Source organism: Pristis pectinata, chromosome 5 (genome assembly GCF_009764475.1).
Source record: "Pristis pectinata isolate sPriPec2 chromosome 5, sPriPec2.1.pri, whole genome shotgun sequence".
NCBI classification, from domain to species: Eukaryota; Metazoa; Chordata; class Chondrichthyes; order Rhinopristiformes; family Pristidae; genus Pristis; species Pristis pectinata.
In genome coordinates this window covers 78,074,247-78,097,301 of record NC_067409.1, presented here as the reverse complement: position 1 = coordinate 78,097,301, position 23,055 = coordinate 78,074,247, and the positions used below count along the sequence as shown (strand labels likewise).

Here is a 23,055-nt window from a genome sequence, read left to right as displayed (position 1 = left end):
CTGTACGATCAGTATGCAAGACAAGTTTTTCACTGTACCTCGGTACAAGTGACAATAATAAACCAATACCAATACCAAAAGGTGGCACTTGCAAATACATAATAAGAAATATAAAAGTTTTAAAACTAGCAGATAGACTGTGGGAGCTTGGATGCACACGCTCAATAACTTTCCACTGTACAAACTGGTCCATAAAATCAAAGAATTACTGTCTAGTTTACTATTCTCTTATGATATTTGTAATTGTTACTAAATTTCCTTTGAAAAATATGATGGATGCTGCACCAACATTTTATCATAGGTTTCAGGCTCATCCTAGGCTACATTCCTGGATTGTACATATGGATGTGTTCTGTGCCACTCAGCTGCCTAATGTTTTCAAAGCTGTTGGAAAGTTGAATGGTTAAATTCGCATTTTGAACCTTCACAGTCAAAGTTGAACTTATTGTCATATGCACAAGTGCAATGAAAAACTTACTTGCAGCAGCATCACAGCATAGGATAATCAGCATTCACAAGAAATATATCAATCATACACAATTTTTGCAAGAAAGAACACAATTAGAACTAAAAAAAACAATGTTCATTGTTGTGCACAGTGCTCTTCAATGCCAACTTTTCCAATCTCCACATACAATGCTATATCATAGATAATAATCCTGGTGTACAGAATAGCAATGTAAACCATATTACTTAGTTTATGGTAGAATTCAGATGAAATATTTCTACTAAGAACAAGGACAAACTAAGTACCACCAATTTATTATCGACAATATAACATTAAAAATAAGAGGGGGAATATCAGATAAACTAGTCAAATTCAAAAGATAATACTAAAAAATCTTACTACATTTTATGCTTTTTTTTATAAAGAACCTGAAAGGACTCAAATATTGAACTGTGATTAAGTTTAACACTTGAAAACCAATGTAAACTGAAGAATGTCAAAGAAATATCTAAATTCACGAACAAACTACAGACCAGTCAGTTTAATTTTGGCACTAGAAATTCCCATTCTTTTTCTGCCAATGGAGGAAAATAAGGAAAACAAAAATCGAGAAAGTAATAATAATTATGAGCTGTCATTGTGGATTTCAAAAGGTAAAGTCTTGTTTGACTCACCTCTCTGTATTCTTTGAACTACTGCACAATAGAGAAACATAAAGCAGTGGATATGATCTATCTAGACTTCCAAATGGCATTCAATGAAGTCCAACACAATAGATGAACATGGAGATGTGGAGCTACAGTCTGATCAGCCATGATTTTATTGAATAGAGGAGCAGGCTTGAGGGGCCAAAGGGGCCTACTCCTGCTAAGTTCTATATTTGTCAGTCAGTGCATCTGGACTCAGCCATCAAACAGTAGATCTCAAGCTGATGGACCACAACAAATTACAAGAGAATAAACAGATATCAAATAAATTTCAACCAAGATAAGACAGCTATTACATACTGATAATAAAAAGGAAATCACATTCTACTTGGCAAAAAAGGTTCAAAAAGGGATAGAGTAAAGGGATCTGGGAATTTAAGTATACAAGTAGTTAGGCAGTGACATTGGTGAATAAGGCCTCAAGGCAAGAAAACCCAGCACTAGGGTTTATTTCCAGAGGAATAAAACTGGAAAAACAGAGAAGCTGAACATTTACCAAACCTTAATTAGACTGCAATTAGAGTTTGTGCATAGTCCTTGTCACCATATTGTATTAAAGGACAGACTCCTAAAAATGGTATAAATAGTACTTACAAGCATGATTCCAGGAAAGTCAATGATACCCTCGAAAACAAAAAATTCTGCAATGTTTTGAGGGAGTGTTTGTATTTGCGTGGGGGGGGGGGGGGGGGAGACCAACATTAGAGGCTGTTAAATGCTAATTTTAGAAATAGTAACACTAAAAAAAAGGAAATCAGAAGCAACTGCTTCACAAAGAGCATGAGAATGAGTGACTTGCTACCATAAGGGCTAACCGAGCAAAGTAGTAGCATTTAAGGGGAGGGTAGATAAACATATGAGGGAAGGAAAGGGGATTATGTTGATAGGACTGGATAAGCAAAGATACGGGCATGAACAAAGCACAGTGAGGCAGGAAGCAGAATGGCCAGTTTCAATGCTGTATATATTAATCCTTGTTTATCTGTGCAAGTTTCATGGAGTTCAATGGCAGGGCCCAGTCTTGCTGGAATTTACCACTGGATTTACCAATCCCATGTGGGGTGAGGCCTGGCATAGGGTCAGAGGCCCCTTCATTTCCATGGTGTTTCTCAGCCTTTGGGTTAGGAAGCAAATTATTTTACCTTCGAAATAATTAAAATATTCAAATACGTGGCTTTGTGTTTTTGCTTTACAATGTTTCAAAACTGTCAAAAAAAACCAGGCTTTGCCTTCTGTCAGAACCAGTCAGTGGCACTCTGGGACAGAACATCTGTACCACATCGCCAACATCCTAGTAACTGGCCAGATCTTGGCTCCAGGGTTCAGAGTCAGCATTTGGACACAGGTGTGGACTGGTAGGGACAAGTGATAGGGCTGGTCCAAGAGGATCCGTACATAGATATATCTATACATATTGATAGATAACACTGCATGTAAAGTATCCTTTGACAGAACCAGCAATGAGGAAAGTATTTACATTTAGACCGAACATTCCTATACCATACAAACATCCAAAGGTGCTTTCCTGCTGAAAAATCACTTCCAGAATATAATCTGAAACTCCTGTAGTGATATGCGTATCAATTTATGCATACAAATCCTCACAAGAGGTAAAGGGTGGAGTTTGTTTTGGAATAAATGTTGGCCCAGACACCAGGAAAACTTCCTACGTTACTGTGTTTTTGACCAAAACAAAGAATCATTTTTTTAAAAAACACAGGTAAACAAAATCTCAATTCATCCAATAGGATCTACTTTACAAATGTGACAAAAAAAATCCACATGTGAAACAAAAGATAAAACATCAAACCAACTTTTCATCTTTTCAGATAGAAAAGATAAGTATGGCAAAGCAGAAACTTGAAGATTTTGCACATTTATTACTAAAAAGTGCACTTGCAATGCTTTTTTCCATTCCACACATGGCAACAACACTTCATCTCTGACAGGACATATATCACTGGAGCTAAAAAAAACCCCTGCATATTGGGTAGGCAAGATCTATATCCAAGTGTTCACACTTTCTCATTTTCTCCAGAAACTTCCACTAATTCTTGGTCCTAAAGTGGAGACGGGATCACAAACCAAAGAACAAAAAGGTTATGACTGAAAATAATTACAGATTGGGAGGCGAGTTACAATCACAGTTTATCACCTACACTTTTCAGGAGTAGAGAGATAATGAGACCTTATACAGCCAGGGGATTTACCACTAGTTTAGACAACCATATCCAAAAGCACTTAAGATACTTAACTTGCTACCATTCATGCCTTTAAGATGCAAGAAACGTTCAACATCACATTAAGACTTCAGAACATCATTAGGCTGGCTGAGGGATGATTAGAAACTGATGGAAGAGTGGGCACGATTACCAATGACCAAATGTCACAGTCAGTGCTTTTCAGGGTGAGCAGATCTGTTGTTCTACATTGCCATTGTCCATAATAGAAATGCCATGAATTTATTTAGGGAGAATAAGCAACATATAGAGAAGGGTTAAAAGTCTCACAACACTTCAAAGTTTTGCCAGTGACTTGCCTAAACTGCCTTTCAAATGTCACCACAAAACAAAAACAAACTGATTATTCATTTGATGAACGTTTGAAGGATCTTGCTGTGTGGAAATACCTGGTCTTACTCCTGGTTAAAGCTGCATTGCAACTTGCACTTAAACTTTGCTAAAACTGTCTACCATACAATTTGGTCGTTCCAATCAAAGATAATGTGAGATCTGTAAGAGATGTGGGATGACTATGAATGCTTGCTTCCTCCAAACTTTCACAAGGGGAAACATGAACAACGTAGCTTCCCTAGAGAGAATTCCAATAACACAGGTTATAAATAAAATGTGTGCTAGACAGTCTAAAGGGAATCACGGCCACAAATCCCCCAGACGGAGACTCTGTTTATCCTACAGTGCTAAGGGAGATGCTTCTGGGACAATGACAATTGAGGGAGTCACTAATGGCAGAGAAGTCCCTATAGCCTGGAAACAAGTTATGTGGTGCTAATATTCAAAAGGGCGACAAAGAAGACGTGAGCCAACAGATGCATTTGCTTTAGGATCCACCGTTTCCTCTGAACATGACTATTCCAATGCATTCCTCTCTGGCCATTCTAACCACATGGACCAGTCTTGGTTACTCTATTTGGATGGGGACAAGAATGTGATTGGGCTGTTCCAGGGTTTAGTCTTATTGTTTCTTGTGGTGTAGGCCCAGAAATATACTGCAATGCAGTGTGGTCAAATCTGCAATTAAGGCAGGGATAGAGGGCTCATGCTATCAAATAAACTGGGCAGTTATGAATACTACAGATATGATTACACATGAGAAAGTAAAATAAAAGCATCACAGCTATACCATAAATTGATGAATTAAGAATGACCATAGTTGAAAAAGATGCAAATAACTGCATATAGTGTTGCTAAATAAAAATTGCTTCACATCAATTATAGCTATGCCCATTACATTAGCCAGAGGCATTCATTTTAGCAGGGAACACCAGACGTACATTCAAAAAACTGGGGAAATTGCATTTCACATTAAATGTATTTACATTACAAACATCTACCATCAGTCAATAAACAAGGAAGTAATGCACTAACTACGATCAAAAAACATTTATGCACACTGCTTTTGTCACACCATTTTATCACCCATTTCTCAAAAGAATGATGCACTCATGCAAATGCTATATGTATCAAGCATACACTGACAAATTACACATTATTTTAAGCTACTAATCAGATGTGCAATTAGTCACATTTGGGTTCCCACCCATCTGTGAACACAAGGATAATGTTGTCAGAAGTGGACATTCGACATGTCATATACCAGGACAGAGAGAGAGCTTAACCACAATAGCTGAACTATATAGCCTGAATAGTAGAGTGAGAAGCAAAGTTGATCCTTGCTTTGGGAAGCTCACACTTTTGTCACTCAGCTAACTTGTGATGAAGAGTGACTGGAGACACTCACAGTTCTTATTCTTAAAAGCAAATAAACAAGGTAATCCTGCAGAAGAATGGGACAAGGAACTGAAAACCTAAATTATGTACTTAAATCCCACAACCACATGACTCATTGAGCACGTCTTCAACTAAGACATGGCGATGCTTAAATATGGACATCACAATGAGATGCTCATCAGTTGCAGTTGATTATGTGCAAAATAGTTCTATATCTAGTAATATAATGCCAACAGGGCGTATGTGAATTTGAAATATGGAAATGGAAACTGGATTATTTTCTCGTTCCACATCTTTCTTTACTCGATGGTAGATGTTTGTTACGTAAATTCACCTCAAGAATGACATCAAGCTGTTACAATGGAATCCCAAATGATCAGGTGCCTCCCAAGATCATAGAATGACAGAAGGAAACCACCAGCTCACCATAGCCTTTCAAAAGAAGCTAGCCCATCTGTGACACTCCCCTGTTTTTTTTTAATCCCCCTGCTTGTATATTAGACAGAAGCCAGAAAATGAGGAAACATTCAAATAAACTCATGACATTGATTCCTGGAGCACTGCCAGATCAATAATCCTGCACTTGCACGTGTCATCCGAGAAACAGCACTGGTTGCAATCTATCATCTTCCAAAGCAGAATCATCTTAATATTACTGCTCTGCTGGAAAGGAAACTTTGCATGAGAGGCAGAACTATCATATTCGCTCGGGGCAGAAACAATGACAAGATCAAGCACAGATGTCTCAAAGTTCTCCTGCTTCTCTGTATGGGTATTTATACAGTTCATAATGATGCTGTGATAATGAAAACATCACTTACATTGGATTCAACTGTCTGAATCAATTCTTGCTCTCACATTTGTTTTAAACTATAAATGGTTTTAAAGGTTATAAAAATTACTGCAGGAAATGAGGATCCTGAATGTTTTCATTCTTAAAAGATTTCCAAATATGAATGTCTACTTGACAGTTATGTGGCAGGCCAGGAAACAGCACACTAAAAAATTTTTCCTAACCAAATGATGACACTAGATGTTTTGTAATCATTAAAATGATGTCATGCGCTTTGCACTAAGTTAATGTACAAGTGGTATGAGAAAAATGGAAGAGGAGTGAAGCCATTGACTCAGATATCTGTTGAGTTATTTAAAAGATCTCATTTTCCCCTTTCCTTGATAATTTTCTCTCTTCCAGTAAGCGCAACTTTACTGAACTGCGGTTACATGGTATCCTTTGTACTGAATGAAGATGTAAATGATTTTGTGCTTAAATCCCAAAGTATGACTTCAGCCAGACCCTTCTGACTCAGCTAGGTTAATCCAACATTTGCTTTGCAATGAGATGAACTAGGATGGAGGATAAACTACGTATAAAACTGGGTTAAGAAAATTAGCGATAAATCTCCACTGACAGGACTGCAGTTTATACTGTTTCCCTATCCATATGAAGGGGTTTTGCCATAATTTTCACTCGAGACATTCAAGTTGACCTCGGGCATTGACTGAACAAAAATAAAACAATGCTCCAAGGATTAATATTCAATTCATTTCACCTTCAAAATTTAAAACCAGTCATTTGTACAATCATTACAGCAACATTAACTCAATTTTATTTATAGCTCTGAGCATCTTCCTCCAATAGGAGGGAGCATTTATTTTTATTGATCCACCAATCAAAGGCTTCTGGTAACATTTACAACTTAGTAATTGCTAAATTAATGGGAAATCGTTTTTAAATTGTTAGAAGGTACAGAGTATCACTGTGGATTGAACTTGCATACATATCATTGATGTCCATCATTTGTAGCAGTTAGCTATTCACTACTCTGTACTGGAGATGACCGATTCATTTCTGCGACATTTTTGATAGGAATCAAAAAAATGGCAAAAGATTATAGTTGTTGTTTATTTACTATGGATCTGGATCAAAGATTACATTTGACAAGGTAGAGACACACCACCACAACTATTACAATTTATAGTAGCAAGGCATATGCTTTCAGCAATGACTTAACCCTTTCAAGATATCTCCAGTGCTCACCAGGTTGGCTCTGACAGCGAAGGTGGTTTTCATAGCAGTCGGGGGGGAAAAAAAAACACTGCCACTTTAATCCACCTTTACTGCTGGGAAGCAACCAATTAAGAGTTCTAGTAACTGAAATGAGATTGTCCGGCCTTTTTTGAAGTTAGAAAATACCAACTGACACTTAAAAAGTGGGGAAAGATGACGGTAGCAGTGGTAGGAGGAGAAATGATTTTTGATGAGCTTAAACAGAATGAATACTTTGCTGGAAAATTAAGTCTTAGTTCATACGAGTTTTCACAAAAGTCAAAAGTGGATTTGCATGCTGGTATGTCATTTGGCACTGTTATCAACCCGAAACATTAACTGTTATTATTGTCTCCACAAATGCTGTCTGACCTGCTACATATTTCCTACACTTAAATCTTTTTATTAAAAGTTTCTTCCAATTTGTACCTTTCAGCTTCAATTCAACAAGCTACTAATCTTCAAGAATTGCTTGTAATCCGGTGGAATTGTATTCAGATAACTTACAACATTAGCTCACTATAAATCACAAGGCACAGACTGACTTCTAATAGTTACATACTTGATCAGTAGAAAACAACTCACTTGTCCAGGCTTACAGCAACTTATTCCTTGAATTTCCAGATAGTTGAAAGTGAGTTCCAACTGCAAAACAAGAGGGTTAAGGGAAAAGAAAACAGAAATATGATTATTGTATTACACGTTAATGCTTTAGGTCATTTACAGATTTAAATTGTGGGCATAGAGCATATTCAATGATTTTGAAATGCAGGAGCATTCTATTCATAAGTACACAAATACTTCTAAAAGAAGAGGTATTGCCTTGTACTGCACAAAACACCAAAAATACCACAGTGAAAGCAACTTCTGATCCTATGTGGTTTCAGCATTCTCAACGTATACACCAGTCTCTCCACAAACTACGGTTATCAAGAATTGCCTCATTACAACTATCGAAAAAAAAGAGACTCAGAACTCATAAAATAGTAATAGGTTTACTAACGATATTTCCAAGCATAAATGTTAAACCAGAATAAAAGAAGCCAATCAAATTCTAACACATGTATTACTAAGTTAAAGAATGAGATAGATACAAGGATAGAAATCCAAATAATACATAAATGTCATCATCTGTGTACCCACACCTTTCCCCATGTCATTGTTCACTGTCCAAATCTGTCCTCGTGATCATCGTCAAATTTAATGACTCCACAAAAGGCACCTTTGCCTTCAGCTACCAAAGTTCTCAGGTCTTGAATTTCCTCACTAAACCTCTTGACTGCTAATCTTTCTTTAAGATGCTCCTTGAAACCTACTTCTTTCACCAAGCTTCTGGTCACCTGCACCAACATACACCCCCCTCCCCCCTTATGTGGCATTAACTTTGGTTAATCACACTCCTGTAAAACACTTGGAAGCACTTTGCTACTTTAAAAACTATATAAATCTGTGTTGTTATTGATGCTGATGATGACCGAAAAACTTACAGCACTGATGAATGAAATATTGGCCAAGGCAACTCCATTAACTCCCTTGTGCTTCTTCTAAACAGTGGCACAGAATCTTCTACATCCACTTGAGAAAGAAGAAGAGGCCTCAGTTTGGTATCTTATTTGAACTGCTGAGCATCAGCCTGGGTTTGTGTGCACAAGTCTCTGGAGTGAGACTCAGAGGTGACTCACATCTGACACCTGACCAGGAGATATTTTAAATGTGCAAACCCACATAGGTGTGGATCCTTCTGATCCATTGCACGAGATCCTGTTACTGACCAAAACTAAATTTTCCAATTTTAACTGGTGCAGAACATGCAGAATCACATAGTGAAAAGATAAAGAACACAAAGAAGAAGAAAAAAATAAGTGCAAGGTCTCAAACAGTACTTGCAAACAGTTCTAGAATTTTTTTTGGCTCAATCTGGGGGTGGGTATTGGTGGTTTATTAGTGTTTGACAAAATAGAAAATCTTCCATTTAAAATAATCTTCAGTTGATAGATGCACTCATCTTCACTAAAAAGCACAACCAAATGGAAAACTGTAACAATAACAATGCACGCCCTTTCAAAGATCTGTTAACTTGCTTAATTTTACCACAGTTTAACTACTTATCCACTATCACACCACCAATATTTTTAAATAAAATTGTAAATCTTGCAAGGCTGATTATTATTAGCAGAGGAAATTTTATTTACATTTTTAAAAACACTCTTTTTCAAAGTAGCCATTTAGGGTTTTGTTTTGGAGGGGAATGCAGGAGCAAGTTTAACATCACTGAAGAGGTTAACATGGAAAAAAAATTAAGCCACACATGACATTTCTTTCAATGCTTCATCAAAAGAAAATGCTGGAATTACTCCTGTAAAAGGCTTGCCAAAAGTCCACCTTGCACTTTCTAATCATTGTTCAGAGAGGGCAGAGATTTGATTTACTGTTTCAATCACATTTGAACTTTAAAATATGAACATGCGTGACTGACAAGTAAACACAATTCAGGAAATTTTACTTCCTGTACAGGATAATTACTGGAACTATTTGAACAGCATGACGCTCACAATTTCATTTTTCACCAATAGAGGAAAATCCCCAAGGATTAAATATACTTCCTTCAAATAAAAAGTTAACCAAAGTTTTTTGTGTTTTGATTAATGTTGAAAATTCCAAAATTAAATACACCTGCATTATACATGATGTTCAAGGCACCATGCAATTACTTTATTATGAAATTGTTTTATTCTCAAGGGTAATGTTTAAGGACTCTCATTTCACTGATAACCACGCATCATTTAACTGCAAAAAACCCCTTATAATGTTTTACTAGCATCTTCAATAATTATAAGTTGTTATGCAAAAAACTACCATTTTCAAAGAAATCAATGTTGAAAAGCTTTGAAAATTATGACTTTTTTTTACCCCAAAAGAAAGTGGTTTAAAAAGCTCTAACTGAATATTTCAAGATTACAAAAAAGTGTCCATTCAATTACAGAAAATTGCTTTGTTTGGCTGAGGAATCAGTAACATGAGGAACAAACTCAGGATTATCTCCACGATTTTTTTTTCAAAAACAAGTACAAGATCACATCATAACCAGCTACTGAGACAGAGACCATGTCATTTAAAATGAACCCGAGTAACAATTCGAAAAAGAAAGTATATTTGGAAGGATAGAGAAAAGCTGTAGAGTTTAGCTCTGACTGCGCAATGTGAGCTGTGGTGCACGGTGGCACAGCAGGTAGCGCTGCTGCTGCACAGCTCCAACAACACAGGATCCTGACCTTGAGTGCTGCCAGTGTGGAGTCAGACTGCTCTCCACGATAGTGTGAGTTTCCTGAGTATATCGGTTTCCTCCCACATCCCAGAGACATGGTGAAGAGGCTAACTGGCTACTGTAAATTGTGGAGGTGGGTGATAGGACAATCAGGAGGAGTAGAGGTGCTCATAGGCGCGCAAGAGAGAATAGGCTGCAGGGAGAGAAATGGAACTAAAGGAAGTGTTGCAGAAGCTGGCATAGACTTGATGGGCCGAATACCCTCCTATGATACAAGGCAACATGATAGCCTGATAAATTGTACAGCCATCGCTAAGGCAGTTGCTATCACCCAAAAGACCCCCTGTTGCAGTTTCAGGGATTCAAGAGAGCAGTTAGCTACTGGACAAAATTAAATCCTGACCCTACCAGAGTCAATCCAATCCAATACGAGCCAAGAGCACTTTCTTTTTTGCTGCCTGACCCAGCTCTTGCCACAAATGCTGTACATACAGCATGTGCCCACTCAACCCACCATTGAGGAGCCCCAGCCCCAACAACCAACTTAAAACTTGGTCCCCAGTCCTTAAGCAGGAACAGATTTACTTACAGAGAAAGGCAGGCCTGTCCAATCATCTATTATTTATAAGCTTCACCTGACTGGATCACAGTTACTATGATGCTGATGTTGTGCAATACCTGGAATCCTACCTATCACACAAAATACTAAGGTACTTTTCCCCAGCTGCTCAGCTGGGTGATTCATTCAGGTGTCATTCAACATGCATTGTTATCATTGAGAGGAGCTTGGTGCTTGACACTTGTTTAAGATGTCCTCAATATTGTTCAAGGCCATTGTTCCAGTTCTGAGGATGATGTCCTTTCTATTTGGTCCTTTTTATAGTTTCTGCAAGTTCACCAACAATGAACTTCTCCCTCACATGATATTTGTTTCTGACGCTCTGAAACTGCTTTGACATTACATAACAACCATGTGAGTATAATGGACTCCCAGAGACTCAGACATCTTGCTACAGGTCAAACATTAACCAGGAAGATGGCATAAAACAGGGCTTTCTATCACCAAGCTTTGAAATATCTTGTGTTTTGAGACCGACTATCCAAACCCACACAACGTTGAGAATTGCCAAAGGTGAGGCATGCCTTGTAGAAGTTTACATCACATGAGTTAAAGACACTGCTGCAGTCTAATGAATACATGCACCAATTACAACATAGGAGGCTGCCATTTTGTTCACCAGGTCTCCACCATCTCGCAGGTGAACAATCCCATCAGTCCCATTCCCCCTCCTGATTTTCCTGTACTCCTGCAACTTATTCCCTCTCACATGACCATAACCATTCATTCTTATTCTTTTGTCACATAGCTATCAGAGGGACACTTCACCTATTTGCATGTCTTTGGGATATGGAACGAAACTGGTGCGCTGGGGGAAACCCATTTGGTTACAGGGAGAACATACAAACTCCACACAGACAGCATGCGAGGTCAGGTCGTTGGATTAGTGAGGTAGCAGAACTTGCTGTCATGTTCTCAGAAAATGATTTTTTTTTAATCTCAAAAGATTAAAGATGGATAAATTCAAAGGTCAGAGTCATAGAGTATGGAAACAAGCCCTTTTGCCCAACTGGTCCACGGCAACCAAGATGCCCATCCAAGCTCGTCCCATTTGCCCGTGTTTGGCCCATAACCATCTAACCCTTTCCAATCCATGTACCTGTCTAACTGTCTTTTAAAAGACAAACATTCAACACGATAGAAGTTAGTAATCAATGCATGCAGACGTTCTGTTTTGACATGACACAGATTTTGCCAACTGCAGTAAGCCAATCTTTCCCACATCCCTCATTGAGGACGTGCTGGACAAAGCCACCTCTAACCTAAGGCACGAGTAAATTCCACCATGTGTCTGTACACAGGGGCAGGTTGGGGGGGGGGGGGGGGTGGTGGGGAGGTAAGGTATGCAGCACATCAGAGACGTTTTGAAAGCTAGCTAAGCCACTCCCCTAGAGCTAACTAGCTGTCAAAACACAATCTATGTTGCTGACTGCACGTGACACTCAGAAACATCGAAGGATACAAAAAAACCCAATAGAAACACTAAACATTTTTTAAAAAATAAAACTAAAATACTAAAAAAACATTTAAAACATGCACTAACCAAATAATTACATAAATGCCTTTCGACCATTTCCCTCCATTGAAATGGAAATCTGACTTGAAGAAGGTGGGTTGAGTAGATTGGGAAATTCCTAGCAACATTGCTCTCTGTTGCCGGATTGCATGATATCCTGCTATCGTAGAAACCAGTGAACAACTATCATGGAGTACCTGATCCCTGCATTCACCCATCTTCGCCCAGTAATCCTGCACACACAGGCATAAACACAGGGAATGTAGGGATCTGTACTGAACTATTGGCATTTCCACACAATCCAGCCTTAATTATTTTTCCGGCATGTAATAAAAGACTGGGTGCAGCTCTAATGAATACCTTAGATCAAGTACTTAAGAATATGTTTGAATACCTTACAAACAATTATAAAACCAACATAATCGTCTGGATTTTGCTCTGAGCAGCATCTGAACAGCAGCAGCCTTCATTACATTCATGGAGGTTTTCCACTGACACAGACTTTCCATGAGCTTTTACACTGGAATTTTGATAGGATTTTCAAGCTTTATTGATGCTGCCCCTTTACAAGGGATCTCTGACCTCTATAAACACTTGTTTAAATCCTTAGCAAGCTTGATGAATTGTGGTTCAGTAAAGTGTTCAGTTAAAAATTCAATTGATTGGCAAATTGTGCACAGCAGTGAAAAAGAGAAAGGCAGACAAACAAAGAGACAGAAGACAAAATACATTTTAATTTTTACTTCTTTAATAATTAAAATTTGCAGGAATGAGACATGACTGTTATTGAGACCTGACACACTTCCAGAGCAAAGACTTGCTACCATTTAGGTGCTTGTTCAAAATGGAAAGGATACCAAGGAACATTTTATGAGCATGATTTTGCTCCATAAAATGTGCTAAATGATACAAGACAGAAAGAACTCTAAAAATAAATCATGACTGGATGCCATCATTTGTTTGCAATCAAATTATTTTTTTTCCTTATAGTGAAATAGGCAAGCCCGAACATATTCTGGCACGTCTGCACAACGTCCTCATATGTGGTACATGAGTCAGCAAGATACCAGCATTGCAGAGTTTCCAGAAGAACAGGTCACCTTCCTGATTTCCACATCTATTGTGTGTGGTCACCTGAAGTTGCTGTCCATATTTGTACTTTAATAATGATAAGTGCTGTTAGCATCACCTTAACTCTTATCACTAATTCTGGGCAAATTAGATCATTTTTGCATGGCAGAACATTTACACTGAAGTAAATCAATTTCTTTATGATGTGTTTAAAAGTAATTTCATTACACTGCATACTTGTATCCTGCAGTTTGAGTTGGCATTCTAACCCTTCAATTAGATTACTGCTATATAAATCAACATGGTGCCATCATCTTCCCTGACTAAATATTCTTTCTACCTTTCAGCACATCCTACACCATTACTGAGCAAAGACTTGCTACCATTTTGATGTTGACGAGAAATGTAAAGGATACCAAAGAACACTTTTGATGTGCCTTTTCTCTATAAAATGAGCTAACACAGAAAAAAAATTAAAATAACACGACTTGAACGCCATCTTTTTTTTAAATCATGGGTTCCCAATTTTAAAATCACTCGTCAACCTAATTGCATTTTCAAAGCAATTTGAAATTATTTTTGGCTTTTGCAATTCAACAGTTGGCAGAAAGATGCTTATTTACTGTTACAATGATCTCAGATTTATCTTCTTCGTGGTAACTTAATCTGGAAATGGCATCCCACACAATGTTACAGAGCAGTGATACCTTTCTGGGACCAATGACAAAAGTAGCCAAGACTAAGAAACTCTCTACTCTGATAGTTATGGGCAGGTAAAATTTGGGTTGTATCTAATTAGTTACTGAGATTACAACATCAATTACAATTAGGTAGGGCAAGAGCAGGCAGAAACAATGGGCCTACCAGGACAGTCCTATCTGTGGATCTTGGGTAAGAGATAGAAGTGGGTAGTGCATGGTTGGGGAACTGTAAGGTTAGAAGCTGTGGAGGGGACATCTCCTAATGTAATGGGATCTGTGACAGAGCAGGAGATGATGGCCTGATGTTAGTTGGTGGGGTCGTGGTCCAGGGGTTGGCAAGTTATGGTAGGATCATGGGATCTCCCTCTGTGGATTCTCTCCATTTTACTACTCCACTGCAAAGTCTCTTCAAGGTATGCCATCTTTGACAAAGTTTTCCTCTCTCACTGCCCTCCTCTGTGGTTTCCAGTCACTTGTGTCACAACTTCAATTAGCTGATCAATCAGTGAAGTTTATGGCTGCTGGAGAGGGTTTGCACTTCTGAGGGAAGGGCATGGGGTGAAGGAAGAGGTAGAGTGAAAAACATCATTGGAGCAGGGGAAGGAAAACTGCTCTGCGCTGGGTCATCTTCATTAGTCCGTGATGCAATGTTCGGTGAAGGAATGTTTCATTCAACAACAGTGTATTGTTCATCCAATGATATGATAATTAAATTGGAATCCAGTCTGAAATCTGCTCATACCAAACCAACCAGCAGCACAGACCTCAATACTTGATCCATTATGAAATCATAATGTGACAGTATAGTTTCTATATTTGACATCAGTTATCAAGACCGAGGCTTGCAGTAAGCTTCATATTTTTATTTAGCTTGAGGGAAGAAAGCTCTGGACATTGATGGTCAGCATGGACTCAGTGGGCTGTTTTTGTGCTGTATGTCTATAATCCCACATTTGTGCAAGTGTCATGTTAGTTCAAGTCTCCAGTTTTGCGCAACTTCTGAGAACATTTCGTAGATCGATTTCACGAAGCATAAATGAATCAAAAAGAGTCCACAATAAGATAGGGGCAGCTCAGTGGTGCAGATTGTTGAGCAACTGCCTCACAGTACCAGAGGTCTGGGTTCAGTCCTGACCTTGGATGTTGTCTGAGTGGAGTTTGCAAGTTCTCCCTGTGACTGCATGGGTTTCCTTCGAGTGCTTCAGTTTCCTCCCAGATCCTCAAGATGTGCAGGCTGGTAGGTTATTTGGCTGCTATAAAATGCACCTAGTCTGTGTAGGTGAGCAATAGAATCTGGGCAGGTGGGGAATGGGAGGGAGTTGATAATGTGGGAAAAATTAAAAAAAAGAATTTAGGATTACTGTAAATGGGTGTTTGACGGTTGGTGCAGACTCGGTGGGCCGCAGGGCCTGTCTCCATGCTGGATGTCTCATGACTCTGAATATGACTAATGATTTCCCACTAGTTGAGAGTGTCACCTCCCAGTGGAGGCTTGAGCTGTCCTCGTGTACATTAGGGAAGAGGGAGAGATTGGTGGGCAGGATTCTGTAATGGGAAGGAAGAGGAGGACATGGATTATATAAAAGAAAGAACTTGTACCTGTGTAGACTTAATGCAATCTCTCAAGGTTTTAAGAGAGCATCCATGAAGATTTCACATCAGCTTGTAAAACAAAAACACAGATAAAATCTTCCTGTGAACAACCTCTGACCATGCTCCAGTGACAACTGCTTTATCAATGTTGCAGAAACAGGCAGCATTTATGAGAATTGCAGCAAGTTTACCTGCAGCAAGATGTATTTCACTGTGTTTTGATGTACATGTGACTAATAAAGATATCTTATCCCTGGAAGAACCAGGTGACCACATGCCCAAGGCTCTTGTCCAAGTTTACTGTCTATCAGGGGTTTGATTGCTATGATTAGTGAATAACTCCAATTTTGTTGGATCATGAGGATGGAAAATGAAAAACAGATGGGCCTTGGTTATATTTTCTTGTTCAAGATGTTGGTCTTGCGTTACCTCATCCAAATGCCTATTTTCATGGGAACAGAGATTGTTGTGTCAATTCCGACAGAACCAGCAGTAATTGTACTAGAAAGAAACACAGGCTGAAGAAGCAGAGAATCGGTATCTGGCCGAAAGCATGTTGTAGAGTTCTGCAGCACAAGGGCTAGCACTTTGGCTCACTGAGTCTGTACCTCAAGTCAAGTCGTCGCGTCATGTTGAGTTCACCATCATATGCACAAGTACGGTGAGGTACAGGTACAATGAAAAGCTTGCTTAAAGCAGCATCACAGGCATGTAGATTCAAACAGCAAAAAAAAAGTTATACATAAATTAAACATAAACTATGCAAGTGAAGAAGAAAAGACCATGCAAATAATGTTTCCATCAACTCTCTCCTGGTTCTATCACTCACCTACACATTCAGGGCAATTAACAGTGGCCAATTGACTGACCAATCGGGTGCGTCTTTGGGACTTGGTAGGAAACCCACGCTACCGCAGGGAGAAAATGCAAACTCAGCAGGGACAGCACCAGAGATCAGGAACTGTATAGCGCTCTGGGGAAAAGCTGCCACTGCATCAAGGGATCAGATAATTGTAACTAAGTTCCTTTTATTTCATCTTTTAACAAGTAAACATGTAGCTACATTAAAGTAAATTAAAAACTTATTCTGAAGTGGTTCATATAAAACCACAAGGTGAAGGAATACATTAAACATTAACAATACAATTTAAAGGACATTAAACGACAATTTCTTTCCTCCCACAGATGCTGCTCAACCCACTGAGTTCTTCCAGTAGATTGTTTGGTGCAAACATTAACAATAGATGAGCTGTATTTGCAGGTACATGATTAGAGAGATCTCACGAATACAGTACATGAAAATCCAAAATTTCAGTGAATTAAATGTCAGCAGCATAAATTAATCTAGTACCTTTTATATGGAAAAGCATAGGCAATTTCACCCTTTGGGTGGGTTCTATCATTCAAACAGATCAAGACTGATCTGTGATCTAATTTCAGTCACCTACTTACGTCTTATGGTCCTCAATATCCTGGCTTAATAAAAATCTGTCAATCTCAGATGCAAAATTAACAATTGACTACATATCTACTGTCATTTGTGGAAGAAAAAAAGTTCTGAGTTACTATCATCATTATACTCGAGCATGGCTCTAATTTTTACAGCACAGAAACAGGCCCTTCAGTCCAACTCGTCCATGCCGACCAAGATGTCCATCCAAGTTAGTCCCATTTGCCCACGTTTGGCCCATACTCCTCCAGACCTTTCCCATCCATTATCTTCCTAACCACCAAAATGGGTTCCTCACCATCTTACTACTAGCGCCACTTAATCTCTTAAAAACAAAACTCAAACAGTACCTCAACATCCTACAATTCCAAGGGATCTCATGAACAAATTCTTAAAAAGTACCATGGCTACAATTCAAACTCAGATTACAGTGCTGAAGATGAGATGTGGGCTGGGTGTGGAAAGGGGTTGTAGTAACATCAGTAAAAACGATTATAGCCATCGGGATAATAGTCAGCAAATGAGGCCATGTGGGCTGAACTGAGGAACCAATTATAAAAATGGGGCACCAAATAGAACTAGAAAATGCTGGATTTATCCAGCAGGTCAGGCAGCATTTGTGAAAGGAAGAACAGAGTTAATGTTTCAGAGTGACGACCTTTCTGAATGCCTATTTCCAGTATTTTGTTTTTATTTCAGTTTCTGGCCTCCTGGTGCCAATGCGTTCTTCTGCTATTAGTAATGTACTGCAAACATTATCAATCTCATTGATAGAATTTTCTGTCTATGATGCAGGAATCTGTAACTCCACCTTTTCTTAACCCAATACAGTGCCTACTTTAACGTCAGGAAGCAGTGAGGCTGCTGATTGCCATACTTTTGCATCTACCGCTGTATCTGGATATCTGAAAAGGTCAGGATTGATATTGTCCTACCTTAAATATTTCCGTATTTTGAAGGACGATAAAGGCAGCTGAAACAGTATTCTAAATAATCCCGCACACGGAGCCAATTGGACGCTATTCATATAATCCTATGATCATGGCGCTAAATTTTCAAAATGTTTATATTACTCAGCTAATTAACCAATTAAAAATTATGGAGTAATTTAAAATAGAGGGATATGTGGGGGGAAGGGGTTAGATAGTTTTTAGGCAAGGTTTAAAGGTCGGCACAACATTGTAGGCCTAAGGGCCTGTATTGTGCTGTACTTTCTATGATTTTATGAAATGATTCTATGAATAACCAAGAAAAAAGGTAATCCCATTGCTGACCTTCTAACAGCTGGAGGGAGCTGGAAGAGCAATTTCTGACAAGTGCAATACTAACAAGGCAGCACAAAGAGGATATTTCAATCATCCTAACGTTGTCCTGGAACAATAACAGTGTAACGGGTGAAAGTAGTACACAGTCCTTGAACTGCATTTAAGAGAGCTGTATTTAATATATAAAAAAAATCAGTCTGTAGAAGGGCCATGAGAGAAGGAAATAATGGACTTATTTCTGAGGAAGGAAATTGAGCAATCGGAAAGCAAAAGCATTTTAGAGATAACAATGGTAATAGATTTAGGGCAATTATACAAAGGGCAGATACATCAGAAGTACAAGTTCTACATTAGAGTAAGGCCAATTTTACTAAGGTGTGATAATCAGCAAGAGTGGAAAATATTGATAAATAAAATCAAATAAAACTATTATACGTTTACAAATATATGATGGGAAAAGAGATAAAGTAAAAGCTAGGTCCTTTTTGAGAACAAAATGCTAACCCACATGTGGAGGCAGGTGGCACTTGTACAGTTATAAATTAATATGTTGAACATCTGTCTTCACAGAAGAGGGGATGATTCAGGCATAGACATTAAAGAGGAAGAATGTACTATAACTGATAAAAAAAAGACAGGGCGAATTAAGTACCATCTTTAAAAGGGAATAAATCACCAGTCCCAGCTTAAAAAGTATCCCAGGCTCTTAAAAGATGGGGAAGAATTAGAGGGATATGGGCCAAACATGGGCAAATGGCACTGGCTTTGATGGGCATCTTGGTCTGCAAGGCCAGTTAGGCCAAAGGGCTTGTTTCCGTGTTGTATAACTCTGACTCTATAAGTAAAAACAGAAAATGCTGTAAACACTCATCAGGTCAGTCAGCATCTGCAGGAACAGAAATAGATCAAGCACTTCAAGTCAAAGACCCTTCATCAGAATAGTTTTCTCTCTTTCTCAGATATGACTGTCTTTAACCTGAAACATTAACGCAGTTTCTCTCTCCATTGATGTTGCCCTACCTGCTGAGCATTTCCAGCATCCAAACTATTTTGATTAAAGGGTACAAACAGTGCAGGCTCAAATTATCTTCTTCCAATCCTATTTGGCTACAGGTGTGGTGCCAGAGAACCAGAGAACTGGACAAGTGGAGACGTGGCAACACTGGTTAAAATAAGAGATCAAGTAGCTACAGGCTAGCCAGCCCAACGTCAGTGGCAATCAAATTATTGGAGAAGATTTTGAAGGACAGCATAAGTCAATATTTAGAGAGGCATCAGTGAATCAAGGTCAGTTGACACAGATTTGCTCTGGGAATGTTGCATCTGACTAACTTGATTGAATTTTTCTTAAGGCAGTATCAAAGGGTCGATAAGGATGGTGTGTTTGATGCAGACTCTATGGATTTTATCAAACTGCCTGACAGAGGCTCATACCATGCATTGATCAAAAGAATAAAAGCCCATGAGTTCCAGGGAAAAGTGGTAGATGGACTAAGATTTGTCTCAGTGTGAGAAAACAAGTGAAATTGTTGATGAGTTCTTTAGAAACTGGAGCAGGGGTCCAAAAACTCAGTACAAGGCCCTAAATATGTAGCATATTGGGACTGAAGACGTGGTGAATGGAACTGAATCCAAAGAAATGTAAGGTGCATTTGGGAAGAGCAAATGAGGCAAGGGAATATTGGAATTGGAATATTATTATCACATGTACCAAGATACGAAGAAAAACTTAGTTTTGTAAACTATTCATACAGATCATTTCAAAACACAAGTACATTGAGATGGTACAAGGGAAAAGCAATAACAGAAGGCAGAATATAGTGTTACAGTTACCGTCACAGAGAAAGTGAGTGCAGGTAGAAAATAAAGTTCAAGAGCCAAGGCGAGGTAGATTGTGAGGTCAAGAGTTCATCTTTAAAGTACCAGAGGCCTGTTCAAGAGTCTTATAACAGTGGGACATAAGTTGTCCTTGAGCCTGCTGGTGTGTGTTTTCACGCTTTTGTATCTTCTGCCCGATGGAAGAAGAGAAAAGAGTAAATGTCCTTTGATTATGTTGCCTGCTTTTCCGAGGCAGTGAGAAGTGTAGACAGAATCCATGGAGACTGGTTTTCATGATGGACTGAGCCGTGTCCACAACTCTGCAATTTCTTGCTGTCTCGGGCAGAGCATTTGCCATACTGAGCTGTGATGCATCCAGATAGGATGCTTTCTATGGTGCATCGATAAGAATTGGTGAGGGTCAATGGTACGTTGATAAATGGCAGAATACTAAATGTGGAGGAACATGGGAATCTTGTGAACTTGTGTGCACAGATCCCCGAAGCTACCTGAACCAAACCCAATAGCACCTGACCACGAGTGTTTGGTTTGGGTCGGATGAGTGTTCAAAAAGAACAACAGGTCTTTGGGCTGCTAATGTGGTCTCCAGATGTTTCACAGTTTTAAAACAGAGCTTGTAATTTAAATGTCAGTAAGGGTGGGGGTGGGAGAAACATAAGAAGTATCTGATGATCAGATGAAGAGCTGCAATTTACAATGTTATGAAGTGACAGCTGGGAAGTGGTTTTAATCCACTTGGTTCTTATTCTGACTGGCATTAGAGCAGTGGTCCAAATGGCCTTCTTTCAGAGCTGTAATTGCCATTACTTTATGGATTAATCTTATGCGCTACCTCCTCATTGGGCAATCCAGGAACCAACCTAGCTGCACTGACTCCAAGTACCACAATATCTGGAATATAGATCAATTTCAAAAGGAATTCTTCATCCAAAAAGGCCAGGAGGTGGCAGTGGTGGGGTGGGGGGGTTTGGTGATTGGGAAGCAGATTTTGGCAGGCAGAGTAAAAGTCACATAGTTTGGGAAAATTTCCCAACATGCACTGTGTTGGAACAGCAACCAGGGACACCTCTACGCCTCCTCATCATTTTGGATGCTGGACTCTATCACCATTTCAACCATTGGAGTGTCTTCACCAATGTCACTACAGCAGCACATCTCCCATACTGCTGGTCTGGCCTCTCCCACACTGTCAGAGCACATCTCCTCTCTTACTACTTTAGTACTTGCCTACTCTACCAATGTCCATGAACTGCACGTAAGAGCATGTATTACAAGCTTTGCTTCGCAAGCTCTTCAGAGCCTGTGATCTGGGCAGCAATATTTTTGGAAACTGTGTGTAAAGTGAGCAGCCCTGTCACACAGGCAGAGAACAATTTGCAGAAAACTGCTGGAGAACTTAAGAGGCATTTTCTTAAAATTGAATTGCCCAAGTGAGGCGGGTAGGGGGTGTAGTGTCGCTGTGACATATACGGGTGTGACTTATCAGACTTTGCAGAATATCCTACTCAACGTAGAAACCACACACAATGTGCTAAAAGAGGTCCTACCATGGCCTGTACAGTTTCACTAAGATCTCTGACCTTCTTTCATCCAAACTCCAAAAGGCCCAAAATTTTTTTCTAAATGATTTATCTTCTTACACATTTGCTTATGATACATCATGAACATGCACAAGAGCCTCCATACATCAACAGTTACTAATAATTCAGCATCTGAAAAGTATTCTACTTTTTTGTTCTTCTATCTAAAGTAATTCACATTTTTACACTACATAGAGAACAATTCCAATAATCTGTTACCCTATCGTTCAGAAATCCCAATGGTTTGCCATCTGGCTCACCTGGTTCTGTTTCCCACTCTCCCTTTAAACTCATCGGGACCCCGTTTCCCGCAATCCTTTTAAACTCTGTTAAGGTCTCTGTTTCCCGCACTTGTTTTAAACTCATGAGGCCCCATTTTCCATGCTCCCTTTAAAATCACCTGGTTTCCTGGAAGATTTATTATACTGCTGTGTAACATCTTAAAAAAAACAGTGAATGAAGTGTTGGTGTATTAATAGGAATAACATCTAATAGTCCAGTCTGGCACCACCAAAGTTGGGAGGGTGCCAGATTATAGGAGTTTTACTCTATTCCATTTACCATCTTCTTGCCCATCACTTAATCTATTTATATTCCTTTCCAGAAATTGTCTATTCCTCTCGGTTCATTTTACCAGTTTTATACATCAGCAGCAAACTTGGATAACTCATTCTCTGTCTTTTCACGTGAAGTAAATTAGCCAGTAAACATGTTAGCGCAGCAATTAAGAAGCCAAATGCTATGGTGGCCGTAATTATGAATCATTCAAAACTAACAAGGTCTTGCTGTTATTGTATGAGGTATAGTTGAAGTACTGTAGGCATTTTTGATCTCCATAGCTGGAAGACCAAAAGATGCTAGGTCACAAATGATTGATTCCTGGGATGAGAGGATGACCCCAGGGGGAGAGATTGAATAAGGTTGCCCTATACACATGCGAATTCAAAAAGTATCCCATGTTGTTTTATTTCATCATCAAT

General features: G+C 39.0%; 1 protein-coding gene across 4 annotated transcripts in view; it reads right to left on the bottom strand.

Moving 5' to 3' along the window:
• LOC127570627 (F-actin-uncapping protein LRRC16A-like) overlaps positions 1 to 23,055 on the bottom strand; it is a 261,851-nt gene that overhangs the window by 176,907 nt on the left and 61,889 nt on the right. For all 4 annotated transcript variants that reach the window (XM_052016361.1, XM_052016362.1, XM_052016358.1 and 1 more), the window contains exon 4: positions 7,762 to 7,821. In XM_052016361.1, the coding sequence (XP_051872321.1) occupies positions 7,762 to 7,821 (60 nt within the window). The remainder of the gene's footprint in view (positions 1 to 7,761; positions 7,822 to 23,055) is intronic.